At 45.6% G+C, this 27,298-nt stretch overlaps 1 protein-coding gene across 1 annotated transcript in view; it reads left to right on the forward strand.

Moving 5' to 3' along the window:
- ITGB2 (integrin subunit beta 2) overlaps nucleotides 1-27,298 on the forward strand; it is a 64,562-nt gene that overhangs the window by 25,234 nt on the left and 12,030 nt on the right. The window contains exons 7-10 of the mRNA XM_075831197.1: nucleotides 188-283; nucleotides 7,654-7,743; nucleotides 10,977-11,117; nucleotides 18,433-18,617. Coding sequence (XP_075687312.1) covers nucleotides 188-283; nucleotides 7,654-7,743; nucleotides 10,977-11,117; nucleotides 18,433-18,617 — 512 coding nt within the window. The remainder of the gene's footprint in view (nucleotides 1-187; nucleotides 284-7,653; nucleotides 7,744-10,976; nucleotides 11,118-18,432; nucleotides 18,618-27,298) is intronic.

Raw genomic sequence — 27,298 nt, forward strand, 5'->3', positions numbered from 1 at the left:
CGTAATACTGTGTCCATCTCAATATTTCCATTGATAATTGCCGTATGGTGGCGGGTCCCCTTTAGATGTTAACTTTCCCTTGAGCAAAACCAACAGTCCATCCCAAGCAATATAACAGAAAATCAAGTGTATTAAATATATTTTATTCGGTTATTTCTAAACTGAATGTGTTTGTGGTTTCAAACAGGATTACCCATCAGTTGGGCAGCTGGCACAGAAGCTTTCACAAAATAACATCCAAGTTGTGTTTGCAGTCACATCCAATATGGTTAAAACTTACCAGGTAAGATAATAATAAATGAAGAGACCCTAAGTGATTGTGGGTGCGGACGTATGGAATGTGTTCTCTGTATAAATTATTTATTTCCTTTAAACAAATATTAGCAATTAGGTAATGTTCCTGATTTTTATTTTAGATATTACAGATTTAATAAAGGCATTATGTATACAGAAAAAAACAAATGTCGCTGTAAGGCTGGATTCACACAACCTATTTTCAGACATAATGGAGGCGTTTTACGCCTCGTATTACATCTGAAAAAACGGCTCCAATATGTCGGCAAACATCTGCCCATTACTTTCAATGGGCTTTATGACGTACTGTGCCGACGACCTGTCATTTTACGCGTCGCTGTCAAAAGATGGCGCGTAAAATTACAGCCTCGTCAAAAGAAGTGCAGGACACTATATCGGACGTAATTGGAGCAGTTTTTTATTGACTCCAATGAAGAACAGCTCCAAATTACGTCCGTAAAAGACGCCTCGCAAAACGCGGGTAACATGCAATTACGTCTGAAATTCAGGAGCTGTTTTCTCCTGAAAACAGCTCCGTAATTTCAGACGTAATTGCAGTTATCGTGTGCACATACCCTAAAGTGTCTCCATGTGCCGTCATATAGTGCCTCTGTATGGCAATGTATTCTCCCTTAGATTTAGAGCTTTTAGGGTATGTTCACACGCTTAACAAAAAACGGCTGAAATTACAGAGCTGTTTTCAAGGGAAAACAGCTCCTGATTTTCAGCCGTTTTTTACGGCCATTTTTGGAGCTGTTTTTTATTGAATTAATGAAAAACGGCTCAAGAATATACATGCACTTCTTTTTAGGCGGCGTCTTTTTACGCGCCATTTTTTGAAAATGAGGTGTAAAATAACGCCCCATCGGAACAGAACCCCGTATTTCCCATTGAAATAAATGGACAGATGTTTGTAGGCGTTCTGCTTCCGAATTTTTAGCCGTTTTTCGGCCCGAAAAACGGCTGAAAATAGCCTGTGTGAACATTCCCTTAGTGGAAAATACCTCCATAGCATGCTATGCAATTGAACATGCCTCAATTTATTTTCTCACAGATTTCTTGTATTACTGTACAACGCAGATCCATAATACTGCCATGTGCACAAAGTCTGAATGAGCAGGTTAATTCCATAAGGGTATGTTCACACAGGCTATTTTCTGCCGTTTTTCGGGCCGTAAACGTCCAGAAAAATGGCTGAAAAATCGGAAGCAGAACGCCTACAAACATCTGCCCATTGATTTCAATGGGAAATACGGCGTTCTGTTCCGACGGGGCGTTTTTTATGCCTCGTTTTCCAAAAACGACATGTAAAAAGACGCCCGCAAGTAGAGTCACTTCTTGGGATGTTTTTGGAGCCGTTTTTCATTGACTCTATAGAAAAACAGCCCCAAAAATGGCCGTAAAAAACGCGGCGAAAATCGCGAGTTGCTAAAAAAACGGCTCCCTTGAAAACCGCTCCATATTTTCAGACGTTTTTGGTTAAGAGTCTGAAAATACCATAATAGTGCAGTCACACGCGGCAGATTTTGTGTAGAAATTTTCTTCAACTGAAAATCAGTTCTATTTATCTGAATGGAACTTGCAGATATCCATGCATCTGCTGCAGAAACAGCCCCATTCAGATAAATGGAACTGATTTCAGTCTAATAAAATTTCTGCAACAAAACCAGCCGTGTGTGACTGCACCCTAAGTTTGGATTCCCACAGTGCAGATTTTCTGCAGATTTTTTAACCAAAACCAGGAACAGAACCTAAACAGAAGAAATATATGAGGAAAGGCCTTATAGGTCTGCTCTCCTGTATCCAATTCTGGTTTTGGCTTACAAATTGCAGGCAAAATCTGCACTGTGGGAACCCAGCCTTATATGACAGGAAGAGTTGTATGTTTGCAGGTTTCTCATCATAGCACTACAGCACTCCAAATAAAAAGGGACAGAAAATATAGTGCTATTAGATTGGCTAGGAAAGATAAAATAACGCTTTGAGTGGTCACTTACTTTACATTTACATTGATGACACCCCTGTTGGATACCACCAATAATAGGGCTTGATTATAGTAGAATGGGAATGTATACATTTTTTATTTCTTTTTCTAGTTGTCTTTTATGGTGCATCATGTACACTTTTTAGGCCGGGTTCCCACGTACCGTAAACGCTTTAGAATTTCCGTAACGGAATTCTGTGCGGAAATTCCGCAGAATTTACAGTAGCAGCAAAGTGGAAGAGATTTAGATAGATCCGCAGGATGTAAATTTCTGCTGCGTTTTCGATGATTTTCTGTTGCAGGTTTTCCCCATTGAATTCAATGGGGATGCAAAACCCACAAAAGAAAGCCAAGTATTGCGACATTTGATGCAAAATTCCGCTGCAAAAATTGCATCTCAAGAAAAAATAAATAGATCATGAAGGCTCACAGGTGCCTAACCGATGAGCCAGGGACTGTTGCTGGAAAGGGGTTAACGTTAGGGCGAGCCTCCCTCCCCCTCCCCTTCTCTGAGTCAGTGGTAGGAGTGTTAGGGCAGGAAAGGGGGGTGGTTATAATAATAGGGTAGGGATATAGGTCCTCGTACCTAGGGTGCGGCCTCTTTGGCTGAAAATTCCCTCCCTCCCTCATGTTATGTTGGTGGTTTTTGCATAAGTTGATCGGCTGTGTACTGTGTTCTCAAAAAAAAAGGGAATGTCACAAAATGTATATATGTATATGTTTATATGTCTCTCTTACGTTTATAAAAAAAAAAAAGAGACCCAAAAGTACGATGAATATGCAAAAAAATAAATAAAAAAAAGATGGGTTACAAGTGAATACAAGAGAGAGGAGACGTTTGGTTACTGTGTATGGCACGTTGGTGTCTTGGTGATGTATTTGGTGTTATGGTTGTTTTATGTCACAGCGGGCGGAATTAGAAGGGGAGTTACCTACATGTCCTTGGGATAGGCAGGCATACAGGTTGGTTATTGACCTTTGTTAAGGTAATTTCGAGTTATAATTGTTGAAAAATGTTATTTAATTTTATATTGTATTAATAAAGCTGTGGCCGACCCCCGGGTCAACCCCACTTTCAAATAAAGTTATGTGTCAGTGGTCAATTGATTCCGAGATAATGGGGAGGAGACTAGTAGGGGTACATTGGGGCTATATGCATACAGTCATACTTACTCAGAACTCTCTCCTTCTTCCTGCAGTCCGGCCTCCTGGGATGACGTTTCATGCCGTGTGACCGCTGCAGCCAATCAGAGGCTGTGGCGTCACATGGCCTGCAATGTATTCTTAGGAGGCTGGACTAGGTGCAGAAAAGAGGGAAGGGTAAGTATGAATGGTTTTCGAATGGTAAGTATCAGTGGAAATTCAGTTTGAAAAAACTGCACCACAGTGGGGTGTGGTTTTTCGGAAGGAAGGTGCTGCAGGTTCCAGGTTGGATATGCTGCACAGTTTATATGCAGTGTATCCGACCCGTGGGAACCCAGCCTTAATATCTTTAGTACCCTGGGTGTAGACCAGTTGTTACATTATTATGTGCATTTGGGAAAAAACATATGGGGATAGAGTCTGGCCTTTACATGACCCAGCCATCACCCTAGTGACTATATAATATTGTGTAAAACTTTAGTTCCTGTAAATTCCTCAGCGTTAACAGGGGTAGGAAATCAGATTTTCGTTTTGCAATAAAAAACAGGAAGTTTGTCACTGCAAACCTCTACCCATTTCTAATACGTTAGTTCCTGTACTGAATATTCATAACAAATGAAACTTTTATTAAGTTGTCTTGTATTAAGGTGACATGTATACGTGCATTTTTCTTATACATGATACTTTTTTACAGCTACAATAGTAGTTTATGATTCCAAAATGAAATTGTACTTTGTATGCCCACCATACATATCACTTTATCTAGCACCTAACAAAAAAATATCCTCCAAATTGAACGGTCTGTCACATGGCATCATTACGGACTAGAAATGAATGGTTGCATGCAGTATTAGGGTATGTTCACACGCCCTATTTACGGACGTAATTCAGGCGTTTTACGTCTCGAATTACGCCTGAAAAAACGTCTCAGTACCGTCTTCAAACATCTGCCCATTGAATTCAATGGGTCTTACGGTGTTCTGTGCAGACGAGGTGTATTTTTACGCGCCACTGTCAAAAGACGGCGCGTAAAAAGACGCCCGCCTCAAAGAAGTGCATGTCACTTCTTGGGACGTAATTGGAGCCATTTTTCATTGACTCCATTGAAAAACAGCTCCAATAACGTCCGTAATAGACGCCGCGAAAAACGCGTGCACTTGTCAAAACGTCTGAAATTCAGCTGCTGTTTTCGCCTGAAAACAGCTCCGTAATTTCAGACGTATTTGGCGTTGCCGTGTGAACATACCCTTAGAATGGCATACCTTGGGCCCTCCAGAGGGAATGATTCTGAGGGCCTGCCATCATTCTGTACAAAACATGTGTACGCACCCTTTTAATTTCTTCTTAAATTATGCTATTATCATTGTGCACAAAGGTCATATATCATTAACAATATTGTAAGGTTATTTCTGAATCAACCCATAAGAATTATCTCTAGCAGTAAGTAATATGCATCAAATCAGCTTCAAATAGTTAAAAAGGTTCCCCCTTTTCCCAGTCTTCCCCTAAAGTAATCTCAAAAATGAAAGAATAAACATAATCCGTAAAAGTCTGAACTATTATAATATACCATTATTTAACCCCTTCCCTCTTTGGCCACTTTTGGCCTTCCTGACAGAGCCTCATTTTTCCAATCTGACATGTTTCACTTTATGTGGTAATAACTTCGGAATGCTTATACCTATCCAAGCGATTATGAGATTGTTTTCTCGTGACACATGGGACTTTATGTTACTGGCAAAATTTGCTAGATACATTCAGTATTTAATTGTGAAAAACACCAAAATGTAGCGAAAAATTGCAAATATTAGCATTTTTCGAAATTTAAAAGGATTTGCTTGTAAGACAGACAGTTATAACACACAAAATACAGCTGACATCCACCACTGATGATGCCGACTCAACTCCTGAGCCAGCGCCATCCTGCCGTCAGCTATGGAAGCCTTTTAGGCCCCACCTCTGGGCGGGGCCTGAACGGCTTCCGTGCTAGGCAGACCAGGAGGCCAGAATTAGGCCGCCAGTTGCCATTGCAGGCACCGGAACCCCGGCAATTTCATTACTTGGGCGCCAATGAGCAGCAAACTCCTTAAATGCAGTGATAATTTTTAACCACTTCATTTAAGGGGTTAATGGCGGGGATATAAGCTAATTTCGGACCCAGACGTTACAGCCGGTTGTCAACAGTAATACCCAGTAATACACCACTGACATTCGGCGATGATGGCACCGACTTAGCTTGTGAGCCGGTGTCATGCATTTGTCGTATGGATACGGAAAAATGAGGGAAGTACTAGCTTTCCATGACGTATCCATAAGTAAGATGCGACAGATTCATTAAGATAACTTTTTATTTTCCTCTTGTGAATTCCGCCATTGTTTTTTTTTTTTTACTCTGTTAACCGCCAGTCTTAGTAAATCTGCCCCATTGACTAGGCTCTTTCCTTTCAAGTTTACTATGCAATGCTACTGCAAAGAAATAAAAACATACCAGTTTCTCCATTGCTTTTTCACAGTAAAATGTAAAAGTAGCTAGAACAACTTTAGGCATACTTCCCAACCATCCTGGATTCCGGGTGGTGTCCTGCTGTCCCGGGCGGCCGGTGGTATGTCCCGGTGTCAACTTTATCTTTGTCCTCAGGACACAGATACAGTTGAATCCAATGCTGAAGCAAGGAACTGTCAGCTCCCTGCTTCAGCATTCAACAATGGAGTCTCCGGCCAGAGCAACGCATGCTCTCTGGCCGGGGAGTCCTGTCTTGGGAAAGCCCTTGACGTCACTGTCCATATATGGACAGTGATGCCATTTGCTCCTCCAAGAGCGCAATCTCTGGCCAGAGGGTTGTCGACGCTCTGGCCGTGTATTCCGACATCTTAAAGCCCCTAACATCACTGTCAATTAATGGACAGTGACTACAGGGGCTACTCCTGAAATGGAATCCCCTGCCACAGCATTGCCGACGCTCTGGCCAGGTATTCTGCTCCAAGAGGGAGCCCCTGACGTAGCTGTCCATATGTGGACAGTAACGTCAGGGGCTCCCTCCAGGAGCAGAATTCCCAGCCAGAGTGTTGCTGATGCTCGGGTCAGGGATTCCGCTCCTAAAGGAGCTCCTGATGTCGCTAGCCATATATGGACAGTGACCTCAGGGGCTCTTCCAGGAGCAAGTGCCCCAATGGGGATATCTACAGGGGGGTTAGTGCTGTCTACAGGGGGTGGCGCAGCACTATCTACATGGGCACTGTGGCACTATATGCGCACTATCTACAGGGGACACAGTGGCGCTATCTACATGGTCACTGTGTGTGGCCCTATCTACATGGGCACTGTGGCACTATATGGGCACTGTGATACTATGTGGGCACTGTGGCACTATATGGCCACTGTGGTAGTATGTGGACATTGGCACCATATATGTGGGCACTATCTACAGTGGACACTGTGGCACTATCTATAGGCTCGTTGCGGCACTATGGGGCATTATACTGTATGGGGGCAGCTAAGGGAGTATTATACTTTATGGGGGCATCTGTGTGGGAAATATACTGTATGGGAGCTTTTGTGCGGGCATTATACTGTATGGGGCAGCTATGGGGGTATTATGCTGTATGGGGGAATTTGTGTGGGCATTAAACTGTATGGAGGCATTTGTGTTGGCTTTTATACTGTATGGGTGCATCTATGGGGGCATTATACTATATGGGGACAGCTATTTGGCATTATACTTTGTGGGGGGCACTATGGGGTATTATACTGTGTGGGGGCAGCTATAGTGGCATTTTACTGTGTGTGGGTTCTATGGGGACCATATACGATGGGGAAGAAATATGGGAGCATGATACTGTATGGGCTGAACCAGGTATCTATGGGTGGGGATTGGGCGGGTTTAGAAGCGTGGAATAAAAGGAAAGAAAATTGATACGTGCGCCGCACGTAGTTCTCTTTGCAATTCTTGAAAGTTGGGAAGTATAATTCTATGTTCCCCACAAAAACTCTTTTGTGACACTTCAACCAGACATGTCATACAAGTGTGATCAATAGGAGGCCTTGCTGCTGGGACATTCACCAATACTGAATGGATCTTGTCCCAATTTTCACTGGAGAAGTGGCCACGTATGGGAATTATGTAAAAATTGTTTGAAAGTTTACTAAATGCAAAATAATTTTATTTGCATTTTTCAGATTTAGTTCATGGAAAGCATTTGTATATGTAAACGTATTATGCTATATTTTTCAGGATCTCAGTAATTTGATTCCTAAATCTGTGGTCGGGGGCTTGTCTAATGATTCGAGCAATGTTGTCCAGTTAATTACAGAGGCTTATCAGGTAAGAAGTTCACTACATACTAAAATACCCCCAACGCTAAGCAGTATTGCTGATCAATGTGGTTGATTTTGACACAATACAGTGGGATGCCAAATAATTATGATTAGGGGCAAAAAATTGCTACTACTCATGTTCACAGTTAAGGAGCAGTCACACGTCAAATTTTTGCCTTGTACTTCTGCAGCATAAAAATACACTGCGGAAGACTTTACAATGTAAGACTATGGGAAAAATATTCTGCAACACAAGAAATTGAGAAATCTTTCTGATCTGCAGAAAAATTTTCCCTTTGGATACTGTACAGTTTTCTACAGCATACAGCCTGGACTTCTGGGATGATGCTGCAGTCCATGTGATCGCTGCAGCCTGTGATTAGCTGCAGCAGTCACTTGGGATGAAACATCATCCCATGTGACACAGCTTTTCTGTCACAAAAAAGCAACATTTGCCTATTTGTTGCGGGTATTTACAGAAGTGTAGCAGTTCTGCAGCATAAATTGAAATGATGCGGCTCAAAAAACCGCCCCGCAGGCCGATTTTTTAACTGCTTCTCGGCAGATTTGTTCCAGTGTTTGTCGATGAGATTTGCTCAAATCATCCACACTGCTGCTACTGTAATACGCTGCGGATTTTCCGCAATGAAACCCATTGAAGAAAATACGCAGTGTTTACGCTATGTGTATCCCTGCCCTTAGGCTCGAAACACAGGTTTTTGTTGAAGATTTTGCTGCAGATTTTGCTGCAGTTTTTTTGAGCCAAAGCCAGATATGGATTCAAAAGTTACGTGAAATATAAAGGAAGAATTTGTACTTCTCATTCCTTCTGGATCCACTTTTCGCTTTGACTCTAAAAACTACACCAAAATCCGCACCAAGAACTTGATGCATCTTTTCAGCCTTAGGGTATGTTCACACAGGGTGGATACGCTGTGAAAAAGCACACAGCATATCCGCCCTGTGTGCCGCAGGGAATTTCGGCCGAAAAACCGCACCAAATTGTGGTGCAGTTTTCCGTCCCGGACTGCACACAAAAAAAGTATACTTACCATGGCAACACGTCCCTCCGTCTTCCTAACATCATGACGCTCTGCAGCCCTGGGATGATGTTTCTTCCCAAGTGACCACTGCAGCCTGTTATGCAGCGGTCACGTGGGATGAAACGTCATCTCAGGAGGCTGGCCTGGACAAAGAAACACAGACTTCTGAGTAAGTATAAGATTTTTTATTTTCTGAGTTGCGTTTTTTGCAGCAGAATGGCAGCCATTCCACCACAAAAAAATGCAACATCTTCTATTTTTTGTGGGTTTTACCTCCCCATTGAATTCATTTAATCTCCCCTTGTATATAGAGCCACACAGCTCCCTTGTATATAGAGCCACACAGCCCCCTTGTATATAGAGCCACACAGCCCCCTTGTATATAGAGCCACACAGCCCCCTTGCATATAGAGCCAAACAGCCCCCTTGTATATGGAACCACACAGCCCCCTTGTATATAGAGTCACACAGCCCCCTTGTATGTACTGCCACAGAGCAATCCTCCCTCCCCTTGTATGTACTGTCACACAGCAATCCCCCCTCCCCTTGTATACACTGCCACACAGCAACCCCCCTCCCCTTGTATATACTTTGTATATACTGTCACAAAGCAATCCCACCTCCCCTTGTATATGGTGCCACACAGCTCCCCTCCCCTTGTATATAGTGCCACACACACACACCCTCCCCTTGTATATAGTGCTACACAGCAATCCCCCCTGTATATAGTTCTACACAGCCCCCCCTCTCCCCTTGTATATACTGCCACACAGCCTCCCCCCCCCTTGTATATACTGCCACATAACAATCCCCCCTCCCCTTGTATATACTGCCACACCGCAATCCCCCTTCCCTTGTATATACTGCCACACAGCAATCCCACCTCCCCTTGTATATGCTGCCACACAGCAATCCCCCTTCACTTGTATATACTGCCACACAGCAATCCCCACTCCCCTTGTATATACTGCCACACAGAAGTCCCCTTCCCGTTGTATATATACTGCCACACAGCAATCCCCCTCCCCTTGTATATACTGCCACAGAGCAATCCCCCCTCCCCTTGTATATGATGCCACACAGCCCCCCTTCCTTTGTATATAGTACTACACTGCCCCCCCTCCCACTGTATATACTGCCACACAGAAACCCCCCCCCCCTGTATATAGTGCTACACTGCCCCCCTCCCCCTCTGTATAGTGCTACACAGCAATCCCCCCCCTGTATATTATCACACAACCCCCTCAAAAAACAAAGATTGTACTTACCTTGCCCCGTACCCGCGATGGACAGAGCACTGCACTGCCTCTCGGGAGGGACGCATGCGCAGACCGGCGTGATGATGTGACGTCATCACAATGGCCTGCGCAGGGAGTCTTCCCAGCGCCTTATAGGCTGCAGGCCTAATGTGGCCTGCAGTCTTTAGTATTCATTTGTATCTGCGTCCTGAGGATGCACATACAAGTGAATGTGGCTGTCGCTAGCACCGGAGCTCCCTCCGGTGCTAGCGACGCTACTGCATCCGCCCGCCACCCGTGACAGTGCGCGGTCTTTAACCTTTAGTGAGCGGGCGGACCGTGGAAGGTGCGCAGCCACGCACCTTATAGGGAACACTGGACATGTCCTATTTGTTCCCGGGCCGTTCACACGATCCATTAAAAAAAACAGCCGTGTGAATAGCCCCATAGACATGCACTAAAAAAAACGTCCGTCACATGGCCGTTTATCCCTGTCCTCTGAATAGGGCTTAGGGCGCATGCACACAGAAGAGCTCAGTTCACAGAGACTGTATGGTACCCGGCTTCTGTCGGGTGCTGTATGTATGTATATACAGCAATACTCCTAGGGGAGATATTCTCCCCTCGGAGTATTGCTTGAAGGAGAGAATGCCTCCATACATACGACATACAATGGAGAATGCCACAATTTTTTTTTTTTGTGGATTTGTTATAGAATTTACAAAAACCCTTCATGTGCCTTGATATGTAATCAGAGCCATACAAAGTTACAGAACAAGATTCATGGACCTCTACAGCAGCGTTATTATGGCTCATCTGAAACTGAGTTAAACTGAGTTCCAACTAAACTAATGTATTCTTTCCATGGGTCTTCAGATTAGGTTCGTGTTGAATTGATAAAATGTGTATTGTGAATACCTTGTCTAACCATACTTGACATTTCGTTTGTCTAATTCCAGAATTTGTCATCTGAGGTTATTCTGGACCATGGAATTACTCCAGACTTTCTGGATATTGTATACGATTCCTACTGCTCCAATGGTGTCAATGTTCTAAATGATGTAAGAGGGATATGCAGCAATGTGAAGATCAATGAACTGGTAAGTGAAATATGTTATGTAAGAACAAGATTTTTGTTAGTAAGAAATACTGGATCCATTTCCTATATTCTGTACATGATATTTTACAAAGGCAGATCTACATGAAGAAGACCACTAATATAGTCTGTTACCATCGATATCTGTTATAATATTAGCTTTCTATTTGAGTTCACATTGGAAATAAACAACTCTGGATACAAACGCAGAATGCGAACAAAATATTATGTATATGCACATACAAGCTATGTCCCCTTGCAGTCACACACGGCAGATTTAGTTTTGACGCAAAATCTGTTCCATTCATCTAAATAAGGTTGTTTCAAACTTATGCAAGTTTCATTCAGATGAACAAAACTGATTTTCAGTCTCAGAAAATTTCTGCCGGGTGTGACTGCACCCTACCATTTTTATAATTGCCAACAGTCACGATTTTTGTGGGACAGTCCTGCAAAAGGAACTTGAGTTATGCTTATTTAAATTAAAAGGAAAGTTTCATGTGATTTCTGGGTGCTTCTAGGTATGGTCTTAGCAGACCCAGATCAGCTCTGCCAGTGACTAATATATATACACGAAAATAAGAAAAAAAAATACAAATTAAAATGCAATGTAATAAAAAAGCAAACACTTCTTATGCTAATATAAATTGTAGCTATATGCAGTTGTGACTAGGCGAGACTATCAATATTATAGACCAAAGTGACCGAAACAAAATGCGGAACCCATTTTAACACCATAATTAAGAAAAAAAATTGTAAAATTTAAAAATAAAGAAATATTATTGAAGAAAATTATTATTTTTTTGTACAATTTAGGCTCTGGTCACATTAGCGTGGGGTGCTCCCTTGAGCTTCCATCGCAAATTCTGGCAGATGTGATGGGAGGGATATGACTGAATGCAGCACTATTCTTCCCATCAAAATGACAGACACCATGACAGAAACCCGACAGACCCCAATTTAATTCAATGGGGTCTATCGAAGCCAGAGCTATCCATATTATAACCGGTCCAGCTTTGCGTTGTGGCTTCTGGAAACCACCACACAGAGGTGAACAATGGCTAAAAAAAATTTAATATATATTTCTTTGAAGATATGACAAAACTGTCCTATGTGTCATGAAAAAGAACTTGCAAAAATAATTTAGGTAGCCCATCAAATAAAAGTTAAGACCAGAGATGAGCGAATTGATTTCACACAAATTGCATTCGGTCTGAATTTCCTAAAAGTTTCAGTTTTGGCAAAATCCGAATCTTTTGGAGTTTGAAGCATGACTTGCAGCAAAATGGCAGCTATAGGCGAGCAGGTAAAGATAAATTACATTATGTTGGCTTGGGGTTTCAAAGGGGTTGTATACTGTCACGATCACAGGGTATGTGGACCCACCAGGCCGCTCCGCCTTAGCGGAGAGGCAGCTGACCAGGTCTCAGTCTATACGAAAATCTACAGCAGTTCATAATACTCGGGTACCTGAACTACTCCAGACAGTGGCTGTGGCTTCAGCACGGATAGAGGTCGGTGCAGCAGGTTGCGCCAGATGTGGCGGGCAGTATAAGACGTGGCTGGCAGTACAAGACGTGGCAGAAGACACTGGACGTGGCAGAAGACACTGGATGTGGCAAACAACAGCAGGTGCAGTAGGACACGACTCCAACACTAGTAGGCACAGGAACAAGGACACAGCACGGGATACAGAAACAGGTAACAGGGCATGGGTAACAATTGGAACGGGAGTGGACCGGAGCGGAAGTGAGCGCTGGCATCTCCTAGGAAGGAGATGGGGACCACAGATCCATGGCTGCGGGTGTCGGGAGGTGAGTGATCCCGACGGCCCGCGGCCATGGACGCTACAGTATTCCCCCTCTTACGCGCCCCCTCTTCTTGGGGCCAGAGCGAGAGAGGAATTTCTTAATGAGAGCAGGAGCACTGAGGTTCTCCTCCGGCTTCCAGGACCTCTCCTCAGGACCAAACCCTCTCCAGTCCACCAAATAGAAAGTCCTTCCTCCTACCCTTTTGCAGTCCAGAATCTCCCTGACCTCGAAACCATCAGAAGAACCGCTGGATGCAACTGTGGAACTAGAAGTTTTGCTGTACTGGTTCAGGACCACAGGTATTCATAGTGCCCGTCACAGGTGTTAAATGCCATCTTCCATTCGTCACCCTGGAAAATCCGGATTAGGTTATAAGCCCCCCGCAGGTGTAGCTTAGAAAAATTATTAGCTCCTCGTATGCGATCAACAGCTCGGATATAAGTGGCAACGGGTATTTCTTCTTGACCGTGATCTGGTTGAGACCACAGTAGTCAATGCAGGGTCGAAGAGATCCGTCTCTTTTCTTAACGAAGAAGATTTTCGTATAAAACCCTCTCCAAATTCTCCTTGATATAGGCTGACATGGAAAAAGTCTCTGGCAAGGAGAGAGGATATACCCATCCACGGGGAAGAGAAGCATTTGGAACCAGTTAAATGGGACAGTCATAATTCCGATGTGGAGGCAACGTCTCAGCCTCCCCGCTTGCAGAAGACATCAGCAAAACTGGCATACTGAGATGATAGATCGGAGAGTGACTGAGGCAGAGGGGGGATAACAGGACGAACTTGTGATGAACACAATCGGATCAGACAATGGTAGACCATTCACAGAGGCAACAGCCAGGGGTCTCTCCAGAAGAACTGTGGGTAGATGTAAATGATCCACTAGATCCTGCTGGATGAAATTAGCAGCTGCCCCGGAGTCAAGATAGGTGGAGGAGGGATGTGACGTCTCTCCGGAGACGATGGCCACAGGAATCGATAATTTGGAAGAGGTTTTAACGTTTGGAGACGTCCCACCTAGAGTTGCCTCTCCAACCAACCCTAGGTACTGGAGTTTCCCGGTTTCTGTGGGCATCGGCGCACAAAATTACCCTTAAGGCCACAATACATACATAGTCCAGAGGAGCGTCTGTGCTGCTTCTCTTGTTCAGACAACCGGACTCTGTCTACCTGCATGGGTTCTTCAGGTAGCGCACTAGGGGAAGGCAATAGTGGTCTCTGGACCGAGGGTGCTGGTCTGTGGACCCGGCTCTCCTGTCGAACCTCTTGAGTGCGCTCCCGGATTCTCATGTCAACCTGAGTGGCTAACAGGATTAGGGCATCCAAGGTAGAAGGAAGGTCGCGGGCCGCCAGTTCTTCCTTGATGTGAGAAGACAGTCCCTGCCAGAAGGTCGCCACCAGTGCCTCATTGTTCCATGCCAGCTCGGCTGCTAGGGTACGGAAGGAGATAGCATACTCCCCTACTGTGGAACCCTCTTGCTTGAGGGTCAACAGAGTGGCTGCGGCAGAGGATGTTCGACCCAGCTCCTCGAACACGGCAAGAAATGACTGCAAGAACAAGGCTAGGTCCGAGGATACAGGTCCTTGTTGCTCCAAGATTGGGTTCGCCCATGCGAGGGCATTGCCAGCAAGAAGGGAGATGATAAATGCTACTTTGGCCTCCTTGGAGGGGAAGAGATGAGCCCGTAGCCTAAAATGAACCGTGCATTGGTTAATAAATCCTCTACATGCTCTGGGATCACCATCATAGCGAGGAGGAAGAGGCAGATGAACTGTGGATCCGGAACAAACAGGAGTAGCAACGGGCAGTCATACAGCAACAGTCTCTGGAGGAAGAACCGGAGGTGGAACAGTGAGTAGATCCAGACGAACCATGATAGAATTTACAGCCTCAAGGAGTTGATCCTGACGTGTGCGAAGGTCATTCATCTCCGACTTTATTTTCTGGACTGCGGTCTTGGGCTGGCCAATGGGTTCCATGGCATGAGCGTACTGTCACAATCACAGGGTATGTGGACCCACTAGGCTGCTCCGCCGTAACGGAGAGGCAGCTGACCAGGTCTCAGTCTATACGAAAGTCTACAGCAGTTCATAACACTCGGGTACCTGAACTAGTCCAGATAGTGGCTGTGGCTTCAGTACGGATGGCAGTCGGTGCAGAATCTAGCATCAGCATCTTCGCTTATCTAAAGTTAGGACTGTTAAACCACCACATGCACAAAATCACTAAATGTCTGATCATTTATGACCAAAACACTCTGGTTTTTAAGGGGTTAATGTAGTATATTCTGCAGAAACTCCTGCTCCCAGCATGAGTAAAGACCGGGGTTTAGAGATTCAAACCTCAGGACCTTTTGCTCGAAATGACTGAGATCTTATCTCAGGTTGGTCATTTCTGTACTGCACCAGAAAATGTCAGAATCTCCAGACTTTGGCCTTTACCCATACCTCCCAACTTGAAAATATTGTAAAGAGGGACAACAGATGCGGGACGTAAAGTGCGCTGAGGCAAATTTTTCCTCTGTTAAGCCACACCTCTAACCCCACCCAATCCCCACTCATACATAGCTGTTCAGTCCACACAGCTGTGCCCCACATCCAGTATAATGCCCCAATAGTGCCTAATAGAAATAATAAAGTAAATACTCACCTAACCCAACCCCGTTCCCACGACGAATGGAGGATATCCCTCTGCTCCTTTGGTCTGTTCTATGAGTGGCTTTGCACAGAGGTCACTATATCACGCCTGTCTTTGCTGAGCCACTCACGGCGTTAACATAGTGAATGGTGGAGCAGGGAGCTGACGGCTCCCTGCTCCACCATTGGATTCGACTTTATCTGCGTCCTGACGATGCAGATACAATTGAAACCAGGACTTACCAGCAGCCGTCCAGGACCAAGGGACACCGCTCAGAATCTGAGACTGTCCCGCTGGATCCGGAATGATTGGGAGGTATTCTTTATCCTTGTCAACAGAAGGATGTACTGGTGGTGTAAACTTTGTTTTTCTGGAGTTTTAAACTGCATGGAAAAAAAGCATTTTAAAACACCAGCATTACAGGGGTCTTTATGGCATTTTAAGTGGCATTTTTGGTGGCGTTTTTCATTTGGTGTCACGTTGTACATTCTTTTTTTCTGGCGCTTTTGAAGTCCTATAGAAATGCCTATGCAAAAAAATGTCACATCTAGACCATGCTGTGCCGCTGACCATAAAAAATGATATGCCTTTGATTCATACATGGCTTATGGTGTGTTTTTTTGGGGGATTCTGAATTTTAAAAAGCATGCCATGTTCCATTGGATGCCATAATACGGATTTATTCTCCCCTAGAAGCATTGCTTCGTAGTGCCTTACAGGCACCATATGGCAGCAGAATAAGTGCCTAAAATTCTGTAGTATGGACCCAGAGGGACATCGTGTGTCACTCTACAGGCTCCATGCCGGCCACAATTATGGCTTGAGAAACATTTTTTAGTTACCATTTGACTACTAATGGAGAATTGCATATAGAAACAATGGGGTAAATTAACTACTGTGTCTCGACTGAAATATGTAGAAAATGCGCCAATTTTTGGTGCAATCAGACGCATTTTGGCACATTTTTTTATGGACTCATTTAAGAACAGATGTTCGCCTCACTAGACACTTAAAGAGGCTCTGTCACCAGATTTTGCAACCCCTATCTGCTATTGCAGCAGATCGGCGCTGCGATGTAGATAAGAGTAACGTTTTTATTTTTAAAAAACGAGCATTTTTGGCCAAGTTATGACCATTTTCGTATTTATGCAAATGAGGCTTGCAAAAGTCCAACTGGGCGTGTTTAAAGTAAAAGTCCAACTGGGCGTGTATTATGTGTGTTACATCTGGGCGTGTTTACTTCTTTTACTAGCTGGGCGTTGTGTATAGAAGTATCATCCACTTCTCTTCAGAACGCCCAGCTTCTGGCAGTGCAGACACACAGCGTGTTCTCGAGAGATCACGCTGTGTCGTCACTCACTTCCTGCCCCAGGTCCTGCATCGTGTCGGACGAGCGAGGACACATCGGCACCAGAGGCTACAGTTGATTCTGCAGCAGCATCGGCGTTTGCAGGTAAGTCGATGTAGCTACTTACCTGCAAACGCTGATGCTGCTGCAGAATCAACTGTAGCCTCTGGTGCCGATGTGGCCGACACGATGCAGGACCTGGGGCAGGAAGTGAGTGACGTCACAGCGTGATCTCTCGAGAACACGCTGTGTGTCTGCACTGCCAGAAGCTGGGCGTTCTGAAGAGAAGTGGATGATACTTCTCGTCAGAACGCCCAGCTAGTAAAAGTAGTAAACACGCCCCGATGTAACACACATAATACACGCCCAGTTGGACTTTTACTGTAAACACGCCCAGTTGTACTTTTGCAAGCCTCATTTGCATAAATACAAAAATGGTCATAACTTGGCCAAAAATGCTTGTTTTTTTAAAATAAAAACGTTACTGTAATCTACATTGCAGCGCCGATCTGCTGCAATAGCAGATAGGGGTTGCAAAATCTGGTGAAAGAACCTCCTTAAAGAGAAACTTTCACCTACCCATACATGTACAGCTGAGTGCAGCATGTAATGGGCAGGGCTGCACAAACCCTGTGGCACTTTACATTTTCTTTCTACCATCCTCCGTTATTTAGATATCGGTGCCATTATATTTGGTGCCCGATATTTAAATAACCCCCTGAACTGTCAATGGGGCGGGTAATGGCAAGGGGGCAGTGTAAGAGCTGGAGAAAGGAGAGCGCGCATGTGCGCTCTCCTCTCTTCAGCTCTTGCGAGAGATCAGTCTTGTACTTTGTCTGCCGAACTGGCAAGGGGTCACTGATCTCTCGCAAGAGCTGAAGAGAGGATGCGCGCTCTCCTCTCTCCAGCTCTTACACTGTCCGTAGCAGTGACATGCCCCCTCCCAGTTCGGCAGAAGACTGATCTTCGTAGCTGAAGAGTGAGAGCGTGCGCGCACGCACGCTCTCCTCTCTCCAGGTTTCGCTGTAACACTGTCCAGAGCTGATTGGACAGTGTCACAGCCATAGTAACACGCCCCCTTGCCTTTACACGCCCCATTGACCGTTCAGGGGGTTATTTAAATATCGGGTGCCAAATATAACGGCACCGATATCTAAATAATGGAGGATGGTAGAAAGAAAATGTAAAGTGCCATGGGTTTGTGCAGTCCTGCCCATTACATGCTGCACTCAGCTGCACATGTATGGGGAGGTGAAAGGTTCTGTTAAAAAGCGTCTAGGGGAGTGGGACTAAGAGTTGGTAAAAGGTAGAGAGAACTGTCTAGCAAGATGCGCCAAATTTCTTAGCGTGCGACACTGTTTGGCGCATCTTTTAACTAAAGCTCCGAAAGCTTAGCAAACCTGCCCTAATCTGTGCAGTGTGTAAAATACAAGCATATGTAGTATAAGTTAGGCCCGATTTGTACTTAATATTAGCAAAATCTTTATTTTGCTCTTTATCAAAAATTTGTGTCTTTCAGATAACATTTAAAGTGAAAGTGACTGCAAAAAAGTGTCTTCCAAATCAAAGCTTTTCAATTCGTCCTCTGGGATTTACAGAAACTGTGAAAGTGAGTGTGACCACAGCATGTGACTGTTTATGTGAGGATGCCATTGATCCTAAGGCATGCAACTCCAATGGAACCATTGTTTGTGGAATCTGCAGGTAAAAATGGAGCACATGAATACATTATCTAAGGGGAATGCATTATCAGGAAAATATTTGTTCGTTTAGCTCCGATTTTTAGTATAAACATATGTTTTTGATGTTTTTTTAGGTTGTTTTTTTTTTGTTGGTATCCATAAATATTGCTGTTTTCACCCTGACGCTTTCTGTTTTCCTTAGCTCACTTGTCATATTTGCCGTATTTAATGATAATTATAGAGCTGCGGTTGAGTAAATGACAGCTGTATTGTTTTGCTAAAGGTCTAGATTAGGCAGGATAGCAACACTATATGCTGTACGCAAAGATAAGGCGCTGTATGCATATCCCCTGTCTCTTGCTGGTCTCTGAGGAAGGGGGCCGCACTTTACCACTTCCTGGATACCATATAATAATGTATGACATTTCTCTAACTAACTCCATTCATTTCAACTTTTTTGTTATTTTATTTTGAAACATTTGATACATGCATTTTGCAAGTGCTATAGAGAAACCGATGAGGTAAAATGCCAGAAAAAAAACGCCATACCAAGAGAATGCTGCATTTTGGAAAAAACACCACTGATCCAAAACATACCACAAATCAAAATGCTTTGTATATAGCCTTTTCAATAATTCACTATAGACCTAACGTAACATCCGGCCACAGCGTTATTAGTTTCAAAGATTTAATTGAGATTTCTTTTAACAATCCACAAGAATAACGTAACGCAGTACATCTATAAAAACGATCCCCATGCAGGGGGCTTAGCATATTAATAGAACAAGTAATTAAATAAAGTACAAACTAACAGTATGATTCATGGGTTCCCAACTTGGGATGCCCCTGCACCCCCAGGTGGCGCGAGATGCAATTTCAGGGGGTGCAACAAATTGGGATTGATTTTACTATTTATAATTTTTTGTCAATAAATTAGAATGTAATTGCTCAATTTTCATTTGCATTTTATGCACCAGTTGGGAAAGGTAATAATCTTCAGTGATTGACAGAAACCTGCTTCCTTTATAAGATCCATGGGTTTCAGTTGGCCATTTTTACATTTGGGTAGTTGAAGTCACCCATAATAACAAACTCATTGTGATTTTCTGCCTAATCTATTTACCTTAGCACTAGATTTTCTGTGGATTCTGTTCTATTCTGTGACTTATAGCAAACTCCTAACAGTATTTTACAGATCGCTGCGTGGCATTTCCTGCTTTCCAGGTCGCATTGGCTGTATCGCAGTGATAAAAACTGAGTTGTTGTGCCGCAGACACGGTAACATTGCAACGCAGTCACATTAACTTTAATCACTACGATGCAGCCGGCGCGACCCAGCAATCTTTGGGAGTACGACCTGTGTCATGGCCAAAGTCACTGTATAACCCTAGTCTACCCCATATTTATCTACATATAACTCTACTTATTAACTCAAATACTGACCACCCTGATAATTGAGAAAAATTTAAAAAAAGACATTATATGATGACATGAACATATCTATGGTGATTTCCGTCTTCAAAATAAAGGACCCATAATGTGTAGGATGCAACAATGTCGGAAAGGGAACTTTATTTGAATAATTTGGGGTTGGTTGTACTTTTTTCCAGGCTGGCTGTCCTAACATAATTCAGTGCATTCATACGCTTTGGTATTCGGCCTGGGAACAAGCCTAATCATACCGGACAAAACTAAAATGAATCAGGCGGACAGATAAACATGCTTTTCCGTGATCCAGTGTAACCAGTATATGTAATGGCAGGAAGGAGGTGAAGGGAAAGTGAGCCCTAATCTACCCACCGCCCTGTCCCTGCCTACTTGCAACGACCCGCCCTAGGCGACGAGGTACAACTGGGCGGCGGTCCCTACGCTGTCTAAGTGCACAGGAAAACAAACAGGGAACACGCAAGGGAAGGGGCAGTAGCCACGGAACGCCACGAGGAAACGGAGCGGCGAACGAACAGTCAGGACCAGGACGAAGTGAGTACACCCAAGCGGGCACGGAGACAGAAGCAAGCCAGGGGCAAAGCAAAGCAGGTCAAGCAGAACTGCAGCAAGGCAGAAGCACGGCAGAAGCAGGCTGGAGCAAGCAGCAGTGGGGCCAGGAATCCAAAAGAATTACAAGCCCTGAGGGAGAGAACAGGGCAGGTAATAAAGGACAGGGGGCGGAGCTAACTCCGACAGACCAGGCCGCGATAGGCTCTCCCACTCCTGAGCCTGCCACCCTGGTTGGTGGGAGATGGTGTCAGTCGAACAGGTCTGGCCTCAGGTGTGGATTGATTAATCCCAGGAGTATACCTAGATGAAGTACCTGGCAGATCCCTAACAGTACTCCCCCTTTTATGAGGGGCCACCGGACCCTTACTAAGGGGACCCGGTTTAGTGGGGAAGAGAAGGTGGAACCTCCTGATCAATACCCCAGCGTGAACATCACGGGCAGGTACCAAAGTCCTCTCCTCCGGCCCGTATCCTCTCCAATGGACCAGGTACTGGAGGGAGCCCTGGACCATCCTACTGTCCATAATCTTGGCCACCTCGAATTCCACCCCCTCAGGGGTGAGAACGGGAACAGGAGGTATCCTCGAGGGGGACCAGGACGGGGAGCAGCGTTTAAGGAGGGAGGCATGGAAGACGTCATGTATGCGAAAGGATGGGGGGAGCTCCAGACAGAAGGATACAGGGTTGAGGACTTCAATGATCTTATAAGGTCCAATAAATCGGGGAGCAAACTTCCTGGACGGGACCTTAAGGCGCAAGTTCCTGGACGACAACCAGACCAAATCCCCGACGACAAACCGGGGGTTAGCAGAACGTCTACTATCCGCCTGAATCTTTTGTGCGCTCTGGGACGCCTCTAGGTTCTTCTGAACCTGGGCCCAGACAGTGCACAGTTCCCGATGAACATCCTCTACCTCAGGATTATTGGAACAACCAGGGGAGACGGAGGAGAACCTTGGGTTAAACCCGAAATTACAGAAAAACGGGGAGACCCCTGACGAGTTACTGACCCGGTTATTCAGGGAAAATTCAGCAAGGGGAAGGAATGAGACCCAATCGAATTGACAGTCCGAGATGAAACACCTTAAATATTGTTCCAGGGATTGGTTAGTCCTTTCCGTTTGGCCATTAGTTTCGGGATGGAAGGCGGAGGAGAAGGACAGATCAATCTCCAACTTTTTACAAAAAGCTCTCCAAAATAAGGAAACAAATTGTACCCCTCTGTCAGAAACGATATTGACTGGGGCCCCATGGAGACGCAGGATGTGTTTCACAAACAAAGAAGCTAACGTCTTGGCGTTAGGTAGCTTCTTAAGGGGCACAAAGTGGCACATCTTGCTGAAGCGGTCGACTACCACCCACACCACCGACTTGCCCTGAGATGGAGGCAAATCGGTGATAAAATCCATGGAGATATGGGTCCAAGGTCTCTGGGGAATGGGCAAGGAACGTAGTAGGCCCGCAGGTCGGGACCTAGGGGTTTTGGACCTAGCGCAAACCTCACAAGCGGCGACGTAAGCCCTAACGTCTTTAGGCAAGCCAGGCCACCAATAGTTTCTGGTAATGAGGTGTTTGGTGCCCAAGATGCCAGGATGACCAGATAGAGCGGAGTCATGGTTTTCCCTGAGTACCCTCAGCCGGTATTGCAGGGGAACAAACAGTTTGTCCCCAGGGACGTTCCCGGGAGCTGCACCCTGATCAGCCGCGATATCAGAAGCTAAATCAGAATCCGTGGCAGATACGATTATACCAGGGGGTAAAATACAAGCAGGATCCTTCTCGGAAGGAGGATTGGCCATGAAACTACGTGACAGGGCATCAGCCTTAATATTCTTGGACCCAGCCCTATAGGTAACCAAGAAATTAAATCTGGTAAAGAATAGTGCCCACCGAGCTTGTCTAGGATTAAGCCTCCGGGCCGATTCTAGGAAAACCAGATTCTTGTGATCCGTAAGGACCGTTACCTGGTGTCTGGCCCCCTCCAGGAAGTGCCGCCACTCCTCAAAAGCCCATTTAATGGCTAGAAGTTCGCGGTTGCCAATATCATAGTTACTCTCCGTGGGCGAAAACTTCCTAGAGAAGTAAGCACAGGGGCGGAGATGGGTGAGGGAGCTGGTACCCTGGGACAAGACGGCCCCCACTCCCACCTCGGAAGCGTCAACCTCCACAATAAATGGCTCCTCTTGGTTGGGCTGAATCAGCACGGGGGCCGAGATAAAGCACTTCTTGAGAGTCTCAAAGGCCTGGACGGCCTCAGGGGGCCAATGGAGGACATCAGCACCCTTGCGGGTAAGGTCCGTAAGAGGCTTAGCGACGACCGAGAAGTTGGCAATAAATCTCCTGTAATAGTTGGCGAACCCTAAAAAACACTGTAACGCCTTAAGGGAGGCAGGTTGGACCCATTCCGCCACAGCCTGAACCTTGGCAGGGTCCATGCGGAATTCATGAGGAGTGAGGATTTGCCCTAAAAATGGTATCTCCTGTACCCCAAAGACACATTTTTCAGTCTTAGCAAACAGATTATTCTCCCGAAGGACCTGGAGCACCTTCCTGACATGCTCCACGTGGGAGGACCAGTCCTTGGAAAACACCAGTATGTCATCAAGGTACACAACAAGAAAATTACCCAGGTACTCTCTCAGGATTTCATTAATAAAATTCTGGAAGACAGCAGGGGCATTGCACAACCCAAAGGGCATGACCAGGTATTCGAAATGACCCTCGGGTGTGTTGAACGCAGTTTTCCACTCATCCCCCTCTTTGATGCGGATAAGGTTATATGCCCCCCGTAGATCGAACTTAGAAAACCATTGGGCTCCCTGAACCTGATTAAAAAGATCCGGAATCAAAGGAAGTGGGTACTGGTTCCTTACGGTGACCTTATTCAGGTTACGATAATCAATGCACGGCCTAAGACCACCATCCTTCTTCCCCACGAAGAAGAAGCCAGCACCTACAGGAGAAGTCGAGGGGCGAATTAAACCCTTGGCCAGGCATTCTTGGATATACACCCTCATAGCTTCACGTTCAGGACATGAAAGATTAAATATCCTACCCTTAGGAAGCTTAGCACCTGGTACCAAATCGATAGCGCAATCGTAATCTCTATGGGGGGGCAACACCTCGGAGGCCTCCTTAGAAAACACATCGGCGAAGTCCTGAACAAACTCAGGAAGCGTGTTTACCTCCTCCCGGGGAGAAATAGAGTTAACAGAAAGACATGACATAAGACATTCATTACCCCATTTGGTGAGATCCCCAGTATTCCAATCAAACGTGGGATTATGCAACTGCAACCAGGGAAGACCTAATACCAGATCAGACGATAATCCCTGCATCACCAGTACAGAGCACTGCTCCAAATGCATGGAGCCAACCAGGAGTTCAAAAACAGGAGTATGCTGAGTAAAATAACCATTAGCAAGGGGAGTTGAGTCGATTCCTACTACAGGGATAGGATAAGGTAAATCAATACAAGGCATCTTTAGAGACATAGCAAATTCCACAGACATGATATTAGCAGATGAGCCAGAATCCACGAAAGCACTGCCCGTGGCAGACCGGCCAGCAAACGAGACCTGAAAGGGAAGCAACATTTTATTGCGTTTCACATTAACGGGAAATACCTGTGCGCCCAAGTGACCTCCCCGATGATCACTTAGGCGCGGAAGTTTTCCGGCTTCTTATTCTTGCGCCTGGGACAGGTGTTCAGTAGATGCTTGTCATCCCCACAGTAGAAGCAGAGACCATTCATTCTGCGAAACTCCCTACGTTGTCGAGGGGACATGGAGGCCCCGAGTTGCATAGGTATCTCCGAGTCCTCCGTGGATGGGCGAGGAGACGGGACCTCGGGGGGGATCGCAGAAAAGTCAGAGGGGAGCGCACTGGAGCGTTCTAGCTGACGTTCCCTGAGACGTCGGTCAAGTCGTACTGCTAGGGCCATAACCTGGTCAAGGGAGTCAGAAGAGGGGTAGCTAACCAGCAGATCCTTCAGGGCGTCAGATAATCCTAACCTAAACTGGCACCTTAGGGCCGGATCGTTCCACTGAGAAGCTACGCACCACTTCCTAAAATCAGAACAGTATTCCTCAACCGGTCTCCTACCCTGACGTAAGGTCACCAGCTGACTCTCGGCTAAAGCAGTCCTGTCAGTCTCGTCGTAAATGAGTCCGAGGGCAGAGAAAAAACGATCAACAGAGGAAAGTTCAGGGGCGTCAGGAGCCAAGGAGAAGGCCCACTCTTGGGGCCCTTCCTGGAGTCGGGATATGATGATACCCACCCGCTGGTTCTCGGAACCTGAGGAGTGGGGCTTTAGGCGGAAATACAGTCTGCAACTCTCCCGGAAGGAGAGAAACATCTTACGGTCCCCTGAGAACCGGTCAGGTAACTTGAGGTTGGGTTCTAGAGGTGAGGTGAGGGGTACTACTAAAGCAGCGTCACCCTGATTGACCCTTTGGGCCAGGGCCTGGACCTGTAGGGAGAGGCCCTGCATCTGCTGGGTCAGGGTCTCAAGGGGGTCCATGATAGCGTCAGCGTAGGAGAAATGGTAGACTAGGTAAGGGCTTGTAATTATGTAATGGCAGGAAGGAGGTGAAGGGAAAGTGAGCCCTAATCTACCCACCGCCCTGTCCCTGCCTACTTGCAACGACCCGCCCTAGGCGACGAGGTACAACTGGGCGGCGGTCCCTACGCTGTCTAAGTGCACAGGAAAACAAACAGGGAACACGCAAGGGAAGGGGCAGTAGCCACGGAACGCCACGAGGAAACGGAGCGGCGAACGAACAGTCAGGACCAGGACGAAGTGAGTACACCCAAGCGGGCACGGAGACAGAAGCAAGCCAGGGGCAAAGCAAAGCAGGTCAAGCAAAACTGCAGCAAGGCAGAAGCACGGCAGAAGCAGGCTGGAGCAAGCAGCAGTGGGGCCAGGAATCCAAAAGAATTACAAGCCCTGAGGGAGAGAACAGGGCAGGTAATAAAGGACAGGGGGCGGAGCTAACTCCGACAGACCAGGCCGCGATAGGCTCTCCCACTCCTGAGCCTGCCACCCTGGTTGGTGGGAGATGGTGTCAGTCGAACAGGTCTGGCCTCAGGTGTGGATTGATTAATCCCAGGAGTATACCTAGATGAAGTACCTGGCAGATCCCTAACAGTATATTAGTTACAACAATAAGTGCCGTTATGCGCCTCGCATTTTCCAACAGCATTCTCCTTTGCAGCTCTCCTACTTCCAGCAACAGTCTCCTCATACACGCTCAGATACAGCAACTTTGCCCAGGTCACACCAACTTCCTCCTGACACTGAATATTGTTTGGCGGGCTCAGTCACCACCATTTTATTTACAAAGCGTTGCCCCCAGAGTGATGATGCAGCGCATGTTGCTGTGTCATAACCCTGTTAACAAAGCGACTGAACGCAGCCAAAATGGTGTTCAGGCAATACATCCTGGCGCTTATCAATTTGTAAAGCCAGATAGCCAACACCTTCACCATACCTGCAAAAAAACAAGTTAACTACGAAAAATAAAAATGACATATGTACACAATGCAAAGTATTGGCTCTGCTCCGATGTTCTGTCGTAGTTTTTCGTTGGAACGGAGCCCTGACAGACACAAAGGGAAACCAAAGGTGACGCTTCCATCACCATTGATTTCAAATGGAAACCATTGGCACCGGATCCGTCACCATTAAAATAAATGCTAATATTTGGTTTCCGTTTGTGTCAGTCAGGGTGCCTTTCTGACGAAAATCATCAGAACGGGACCCTGACGCAGATGTGAACGAAGCCTTACATGTTAAAATAAACCTTTCCCGTTTAACTTTTGGATTTATCCCCCACGCTTTACAGCTGCATGTTTGACATGCTATTTTTGCTGCAGTTGTTTGACTATTTTGTTAAAAAACATTTCTAGGTAATGTTGTTAAGGCTCTGTTCACATTTGTGTCGGAAGCTCCGTCGCAAGTGCCATCAAAAATCCTGGACAAAATAGCGCAGCATGAAGTGCTATTTTGCATGGCAAAATTACGGAAACCATAACGTAAATCCCATAGAACCCATTAAAATTCAATGGGTTCCGTCGGGTGCCGTTGATGTCTATCATGTAATGGATCCATCATTGCCGTCATTTTCGTTGTTTTGCTTCTATGACAGAGCAGAATGATGGAAATGACCAATGCAGATATGTAAAGAGCCGAAGGCTTGTACACATGCAGTTCTTGTGGCAGTTCTTGGTGCAGTTTTTGTAGCCCAACACAGGAGTGGATATAAAAGAGAGAAGTATCAGTCTTTACGATAAACTGCTCGCTCTTTAGGACTTCACAGGCCCAACGATAAGCACCGTCGTCCTCCTCAGCAGCTCTCCTTCTTCCAGCAACAATCTCCTTACACACTCTCCGATATAGCAGCACAGCTCAGGTCACACCAACTTTCTCCCGACACTAAACACAGTTTGGTGGGCGCAACGCAATTTTATTTATAAAGCGCTGCTGTCTGCGTGATGATGCAGTGCACATACGTTAGAGAGCCACTGAATGCAGCCAAAATGGCATCCGCGCATACATCCTTTTGCCTATAAATTTGTTAAGCAATGGTGCTTAGGGTAACGCCTGGGATGGTCGACCTAAACACAGTCATTGGGACAATTAATTATGTTTCACCTGTTCTGTCACCCGAATCACTCCAACGCTACAATTTCCTAATTCAGCGC

This window comes from Rhinoderma darwinii, chromosome 6 (assembly GCF_050947455.1).
Source record: "Rhinoderma darwinii isolate aRhiDar2 chromosome 6, aRhiDar2.hap1, whole genome shotgun sequence".
Taxonomy (NCBI): Eukaryota; Metazoa; Chordata; class Amphibia; order Anura; family Rhinodermatidae; genus Rhinoderma; species Rhinoderma darwinii.